This window comes from Austrofundulus limnaeus, unplaced genomic scaffold (assembly GCF_001266775.1).
Source record: "Austrofundulus limnaeus strain Quisiro unplaced genomic scaffold, Austrofundulus_limnaeus-1.0 Scaffold11, whole genome shotgun sequence".
In the NCBI taxonomy this organism is placed as follows: Eukaryota; Metazoa; Chordata; class Actinopteri; order Cyprinodontiformes; family Rivulidae; genus Austrofundulus; species Austrofundulus limnaeus.
In genome coordinates this window covers 1,192,041-1,200,301 of record NW_013952413.1, presented here as the reverse complement: position 1 = coordinate 1,200,301, position 8,261 = coordinate 1,192,041, and the positions used below count along the sequence as shown (strand labels likewise).

The following is an 8,261-nucleotide window of genomic DNA, read 5'->3' as shown; positions in this document are numbered from 1 at the left end:
CCCTACACCCCAGCCCATGAGAACCGCAGACCACCAGCGCACCAGATGCCCCCAGCCCAGACTGGCTGAGTCATTTCTACCTTCTCCTCTCTGTCAACGCTCTCTGGTTTCATTTAAAAGAGTCGATCATCAGATATTGTCCAAGATTAACCTTCAGGGTGGATATAGCTCGCTCACACCGAGGACCTATTCATGTCATCATTTACCCAGAATGCTTTGTGTGTTAATAAAATGGCTACATCCGTGTTAAAATATATTTTTTAAAAATTTACAAAACTAAACAGCCTACAGTATTTTTACATTTTTTTTATTTTATAGTTAAAATTTATGTTTATCAAATAAAGTCTAATGTTACAACTAATCGGGGATCCCTTTAATAAGGGTTTAACATGTTTATTAACAAAAATACAATCTAAATCTGAATTCTCATCGACATTTTTGCAACCAAAAGAGGGAATTGGAATCACCAGGTCATTGAGTTCAAAGGAACTAAAAAAAAGTGTCAGCCTTCTTAAACAGCCTTTTACTCCTTCTCCTGCCTGCTGTTGATGTGCTTTGTGACCAGTATGGGGAAGACCAAACAAGGGAGTGTCACGATCGCACCTTAGAGCTAATCTCTCAATTACTACTTTACTGCTACTGCCAGACAAAAAACACCAAAAGCTTAGACCTGTCACACATAAATCTCTTTATTTGTGTGTCTCTTTGGTAATAGCTATGTGTGGTCTATATAATCCTGCTCTTTGTTGTCTATTTCTGTTGCAACTCAACTATAAAACACAGTCATGATCGACAGGTTACAAAACATAAAAAAAGGTGTTGCATGGCTCAGCGAGGGGAGCATGATACAGTCATTATCCTTGAAATGGATATTGTGTATTATAAATACAGAGTCTATGCAATAGTTTCATTATTCTAGTTGAATAAACACCTTCAAGAAATGTTTCAGCTTTAGATACTTTTTTTAATCATTTATGATTCCCCTGCCTCTTCTTTGTGCATAAAAATCTATTGGGTGCAAAATGCAAGAAGCAAGAAGGTTTCCGGATTGAATCCCGGTTGGGGACCTTTTCTGCGTAAAGTTTGCATGTTCTCTCTGTGCATTTGTGGGTTTKCTCCAGRTAAACTGGTTTCCTCCTTCAGATCAAAAACATGAATGTTAAGAGTAACTGGTAACTCTAAATGTCCCTAGGTGTGAATGAGAGAGTTGACTGTGTGTCTCATTTGTCTCTGCAGCTAGTRTTGTAGTACTTGAGACCGGTCATGGCCTTAAGACCACTTTTTGATGATCTTGGTCTTGTCTTGGACTCGACACTGTTTGTACTCGGTCTTGTCTTGGTTTTGGACATTAAGGACTTGGAATTTTATTTCAAGACCAGTCAAGACCACAACTGTGGAAATATCACTAAATAGCCAGATTATTGTCCAAATTTATTAGTTAACATTYTTTCTTTCATTGGATTTAAAACATACTGATTCAAATCCAAACCTGACTCATTGCTATTTATGTATTTTTGTTACTGGCTGTGTGGCCCCACACAAAKATTTTGTTAATAWKAGCYSTMTATATTAGGTYAGTTACATTTATWCAGAATACTCCATCTTTTGAYASKWKKTTTTTTTTCTGGTCTTGGCCTTGACTCGGTCTCGCCCTCCCTTAGTCTTGGTCTCGACTTGGTCCACRCCCTAAAAGTCTTGGTCTTGTCTCGGTCTTGAGACACCGTGGTCTTGCTCTTGGTTTAGGTGGTCTTGACTACAACACTATCTGTAGCCCTTTGATGGACTTGCAACTGGTCCAGGGTATCCCCCGTCCCTTGCACTGTGACTGCTGATAGGGACACCAGTGACCCCTGTGACCCTGTAAGGAAGAAGCAGTTTAAAATAATAGATAGGTGGATAGATGAAATTCACCCAGTGGTTCATCTGGTTGTTGTTATTGAAGCCTAACCAAAAATGATTCTGGTGGAAAAACACAAATATAGAAATGAGTCAACATGATTTCTAAATGTCAAGAGTCACTGTTCAATTTTTCTGCCACTTTTCTTTCCAAATGACATTTGCAGAGAAACTGGGCAAAATGATTGTGAAACATGACAAGGTAGATAATTAGGAACCTAAAAGGCATGAAATGCTGTGGTTGTAATTCAGGCAGCATGTCGACCCTATCAGTAGCACAACGCTGTGACAATTCCAGAGGATACAGGGATCATAAAGTAAAGATTAAAAAAGGGGTAGTAGACTCATGGTCGTCACTTTGGATAGTTTTCCCATAGATTAGAAAGACATTCAGACCCATGTACCCGAGAAAGCCTTATAAATCTGTGAGCTTGTCCAACATTCACAGACGATGGCACCCAGTTCTACAAACACCTGTTAAAACTMATCTCGCTCCTCCTTTTGATCTCTCGTCTCCTTCTGCCGCTCCATTATCATTGTGAGTCTGCTAACCGCTTCTYGGAGGGTTGCTTTCCTTCCAGAGGTTTTGGATTTAAAAGATAGAGGTGATCTAAGCTGTATAGCTTGTGAATAATGACACAAGTAAAGGAGGACAATTTATTTTCCACTTTAAAAGGAAGATGGAAAATCAGGGGAGCTGCCAAGGGGTATTCATCTGATCCGAACAGGCCTTCAATAAAACAAATTTCTTTGACAGCTATTTTTGGATCTTTACTGAGAAGCGTTCCCCAAACAAGCTTTTGTCTTCYGTCCTGACAGCCTGTTTTCTAACTGCTCATGCTGACTCCCTGTTAAATCAATGGATGACATTACCAAGGACAAGATTTGGTAYGCCTGACCACATGAAGCAGATATACATCTCCATGGCTGAAGACAGATTATACCRTTCGATTCAAGCATCTTTGAGCTCAGTTTCTTATATTGAAAGGTCAGCAGCAGARTCTGTATTACTGCAGCCGTCAAGTTTAACAGATGTAAGGAGACTTTGTCCTGACATTACTGCAGGTGACGTCTACTTTTATTAATTGCATTCAGCATTACCTGAGTCCAAAACACAATAATATATAGTCAAAACCGATAAAGCATCAACCTAATGTAAATAAAAACAGAATTTTACACTTTTTCCAGGCATAGATTGAGTTTTTGGCACAAATTTTGCAGCTTTTGGATGACATCAGAYTGCCATCTAGTGGTAAATGTTGTAATTTGGTAGCACCTTTCAAAACATAATTAAAACAATGTCAAAACTGTAAAAACAAAGCAGATACAGGACTAAATCAATAAATTAAACACAATGAGCAGGTTTTAAGGCGGGATTTATAAAGCCTGTGGCCCTATTGTACTCTAAGAAATGAAATGTTGGATTTACACACCCAATTTCTAACCAAAGAACATGAGTATATTGCTTTGAATTTACTCAACTCAGTTAAGTGGAACCAGTTGACATAACATGGTTAAGTAAATCCAACATCTGATTTTTTAAGAGTGTGCGATCAGACAGACAAATGATAAGATAAAATAAAACTTTATTGTCCATTAAAAAATGGAAATTTTGTTTACATAATCTGCTTGGAAAATGGAAGATGAAGACCTAAGAGTACAGCTGGGTGATGTGTAAAAAGACCAGAAAGATACTGAAGGGTAAAGAAGGGAATAGCCTTAAAAGTGAGAAGCAGGATTTTACAATTGATGCAAAATTTATTAGGAAGTCATTGAAGTTGTTGAAGAACAGGAGTTGTGGTTAAAAACGGGAGTTTTGGTAAGGATGCATGSAGCAGAGTTCTGGAGCAACTGAAGTTATTGAAGGGACAGTGCTGCTGGTTGTGAGGGACGAACAGAGGCGGGTAATGTTACAGAGGTGGAAATATGCAGACCAAAATTTATTACTGACATGTGCTGAAAAAGACAGGGCGATGACACCCAGACTCTTAACTTGAGGGTASAAATGGACGACAGAGTTATCAATAAGTGAAAACTGTCAAATTTGTTTTATCACTGCTGAGTTTGTGGAACCAGGTTTTGATTTTCCTTCACAAAAGGGAGGTGGAGCGATGACAGGAGGTAGRTTTGATGGAAATCTACAGCTGGGTGTCATCCACAGAGCAATTAAGATTATGTTTCACAACTATTTATTTTATTTTTTATTTATGACAAAAAAGAAGTCATTTGTTTGGTTTATCCTCCTCTTGAAAGTCTTAAAGACTGATGACAGTACGAATGCTGTGAGGAAAGAAAGAAGAAATAAATAACCAGGATGACTGAAGTCAAAGACAAAACGGCAACAATCAGTTACTGGCAGAGTAACAGAAATACAATTATTAGATGTATTTGTCTCATTAAACTAACATGCATTAGTTCCAGCTTTTAGAATATATATATATATGCAAATGTTTTTTTTACTCAAACTCGCACACAAAAATGTAATATTTAACTTATTAAGCACTCAGATTTCCATCCCAAACTAGCATTAAATGAATAATTTTCCAAAGTGTGACTAATAAACTTGACACAAACACACACAAGGAAAGTTAGAAGCCATAAATGAAATACATTCTTACCTTTTACCRTTTTTCAGAAGCTCAAAGGCCTCATTGATCTGATCCAGTGGCATGTTGTGAGTGATAAACTCATCCAGCTGCAACTCCTTGTTCATGTACTTTTCCACGAGTTTAGGAACGTCCTTTACACTCTTCCAGCCTTCAGRAAACAGTAACGATAAGTTTAGTTAAATTGTTTGTTGTTCTAAACATAAATTATTAAAGTCTGGAGCTCAGAAGGTACCATCAGAAAAACATTTTTTTCTTTGTTTGTTGCTCTTTAATACACTAAACTGTATATTTTACTTATTACTCAGTTTCTGAATTAAACCATTCATGTACTTGTGTGTTTTAGAAAGCGATTTTTTTTTTGTTTTTGAAAGAAACCAAGAACCAGTTTTAATAACTTCTTTTCAGATCACCTCCAAAATAAGTTCCGGTCAGGGTGCGTCCCATCAGGAGCTTGATAACCTGAACGTTTATTGATTCTGTCTCCGTCCATCCGGCAATGACGCAGGTGCCGCCGGCTTCTGTCGTGGAGTCCAGTGCTGCGCTCTAGGACGACATGAGAAGATGTTTTTTTTTATGCTTGTGCATCAGTTTTAGTTTTCCAAACTTATCTTCGAAGTGACTAGAACTTCCTTACTGCAGCAGCATGTAGTAGCTCTGTGCAGACTCCACAAACATAATAATAATAAAATAAAACATCAAGCTGTATCTTGTAGTTGACACCCACCATAATGGCTGGACTTCCAACACACTCCAGAGCGTAGTCCACTCCTCCGTTACTCATCTCCACCAGAACCTCCTGGATGGGCTTGCTGTGATCTCTCGGGTTGATACAACGAGTGGCCCCAAACTGCTTGGCTTTCTCAAACTTCTCAGGGTTAATGTCGACCCCGATGATGGTTTTGGCGTGACATGCCTTGCAGCCCATGATGGCAGCCAGACCAACAGCTCCCAGCCCAAACACGATGCACGACGAATCCTTTTGGACCTAAATCAACAGTAACAGGTTGAAGGAAACATACATTGCTCTATTTATTTATTCATTGGGAATAATTGAAGAGAACGTTATAATATAGTTTGTCAAAAAGTATGAAAAACAAAAAGGGAGACTATAACTTTAATATTTTTATTGCCAACTGCTAAAGGCAAAAAGGAGATAAAGAGACATCCTGAACCCGTTGCAAAGTTTGAAMAAAATAGCTATAACTCCTTTTTTTGTCATCTTAAGACAATCTTAGTTTAACACTAGCATTAAAGGCAGCGACCAAYTTGTATTCCTTTAGGAAATGCTAGGCGTTTCACTTAATCACAACTGAATTTCTTAAGAGGATCTGCTGCCATCTACTGRAGAGATTTAATAACTACAGCCCAGCCACTGAACGTCATTACAAGGTTCACATTAGTGTTGTCAAAAAACAAGTTACAGCTTTGAAATATAAAACAAAATAAAATAAAATAAATTAAAAATAAACATCTGGCAGTTCTGAGTCCTCTCACCTTGCCTGCATTAATTGCAGCCCCATAACCGGTGGAGACGCCGCAGCCAAGCAGACAGACTTTATCCAGCGGCGCGTCAGGTCTTATTTTTGTAACCGATGTCTCAGGAACCACCGTGTACTGACAGAAGGAGCTGACACCAAGGAACTGATAGATCTGCTGCCCATTGCAAGATATCCTGCTTGTGCCATCAGCCAAAACACCTGATTGTGTGTTCGCCCTAAAAGTCACATTATGAGCAGGAAGTGTTTCGAGGTTATGAATGCATCACGAGAAATGTGCACATGTACATGCAATCATGTGATGATGATTATGAGGATCTCACCAGTTTGTCTTGCAGAGGTTTGTTTTGGAACTGTGACACAGTTGGCAGTTGTTGCAGAATGGCAGAAAAAGAGGAATGACTTTATCCCCTGAAACAAAAAAAAAGGCAGGCTAATTCTTAAAAAATAAGGGAAACCTTAAATGCTGTGGTTATTTTTGGAGGGCTGTGCAGAATGACTCACCAGGGGAAAATGTGGTGACTCCTGGGCCGACACTCTCCACTATTCCCGCCGCCTCGTGGCCRAGCACTAAAGGGAACCGCCTTAAAATCGTCCCTTTCCGAGCCTCGTACAGGCATTCCCAGTCCGTGTGACACACCCCCGTGGCAACCACCTGCGCCATGAAAACACGCTTTGAAGTTCATGCTGAAGGTGTGCATGTCAACAGGAAACAAGAGGAGGGTGCGAGAAATAGCTTCGAAACTAGTGAATGAGGAAATGGCTCAAGTGTTTTCAAGCATTTTATACAACTAAATATCCAAAAAATAATAATAAAAAAAATACAAAACATCTGAAAGCCCAGTTTCCCCCCCTTTTTTGATCAATCGTGATCAGGATGACTGAACATATTCATCAGCATAAAATTAATTATGATAACATCTGCAGGCCAGCTTACATGAACGAGAAAGATGTCATTTTAGATTTACGTTGACAAACAGGAAAATGTGGTTGCAGCATTTTCAATATTCGTTTTTTTAGTGTGTGTGCATCCTACTTTGATTAAGCAAAGTAAGAAGAAGGAAGTAACCGAACACTTGAAGCGTATTGTGACAAAAGGCATGTGGTTTTGTGCATCTAAAATATGGTGCATCAACAACAGCAAGTTAAAAATAAAAATAAAGATTTAATTCAAATAAGTCTGCTAACTTAAAGCAGTTTACTCAAACTGTGGCTTTAAACAAGTTTAATTTGGTAAGAGAGACTGTAAGAAATGGTTATTTTGATTGTAAAGGTTGCAGACTTACCTTGATCCTGACTTCATGAGCTTTAGGTGGGGCCACTTCCACTTCCACAACAGACAGAGGCCTCCCAGGTTCCCAGGCAACAGCTGCTTTACACCGGATCACCTAACAAAATAAATAAAACACACTCTAAARCTACTGTTTACACTTTAAATATAACCTTAAATGACCATATAAAAGGCTTATAATATAGCTGAAGGACCTGTATGGACAAACAAGACAAAGGGTTTTTGTTGTGTGTTTACTGTAAAATTAGAAAACGTGAGAATAGTTTATTTTCTTACCTGACCAGCTGTTGCCATTGTCAGCAAAAGACCTGTGATCAAACAAAGCAGTTTTTAGACGAGTCTGCCTGACAGCAGTTTCAAGCTTCAAACTGAATTTCCCGTGCTGCATTTTCAGAGCGACGCAGACACGTGACCGATGATGTCACCTGAGTGACAATAATGTCACTGATGAGAATTTGGTCGCACAAAATGCTTCGTGGTTACTCGAGCACATTTTCCTATCACAGCATATCCTTCGTATTCTTACGCATGATTTTTTTTGAAAAAATAAAAATAAAACAAATAATAATAATAAAATCACAATCAATCCCAGAGACAAGTCACGTGTCGCTGTGCCTTATTTCGCCACTAGATGTCACTRAAACAAAGCTTTGAATGAATGAACGAACCTGTTTATTTATTTATCCCCACGTCATTCTGGAGCAAGGTTTTGTCACCGTTAACGCTGAATAAAACTATCATACTTACTTTTTTTAAACTTTCATAATCACAAAGGATACAGCCGCGGGGGTGTTCAGTAACGGTGAAAGCAACAAAGGACACATCAAACATAGCCAGGCACAAGATGCTGATTTATTTCTGATTAGTGSAAAATCTAATTGACTAGTTCAAGTTGACACATTCTAGATCAGAGGTTCCCAAACTTTTTATCTTCTGACCCACAAAGTATCCATGGCAAAAACTTGTGAC

At 38.6% G+C, this 8,261-nt stretch overlaps 1 protein-coding gene across 1 annotated transcript in view; it reads right to left on the bottom strand.

Moving 5' to 3' along the window:
- Positions 1–3,465: 3,465 nt before the first annotated feature.
- Positions 3,466–8,261, bottom strand: part of LOC106513241 (alcohol dehydrogenase class-3) — a gene marked incomplete in the record, with an annotated part of 5,712 nt that continues 916 nt past the window's right edge. Inside the window, 9 exon segments of the mRNA XM_014001965.1 lie at positions 3,466–4,176; positions 4,515–4,653; positions 4,916–5,048; positions 5,230–5,490; positions 6,000–6,219; positions 6,325–6,412; positions 6,506–6,656; positions 7,288–7,389; positions 7,569–7,673. Of these exon segments, the coding sequence (XP_013857419.1) occupies positions 4,152–4,176; positions 4,515–4,653; positions 4,916–5,048; positions 5,230–5,490; positions 6,000–6,219; positions 6,325–6,412; positions 6,506–6,656; positions 7,288–7,389; positions 7,569–7,586 (1,137 nt within the window).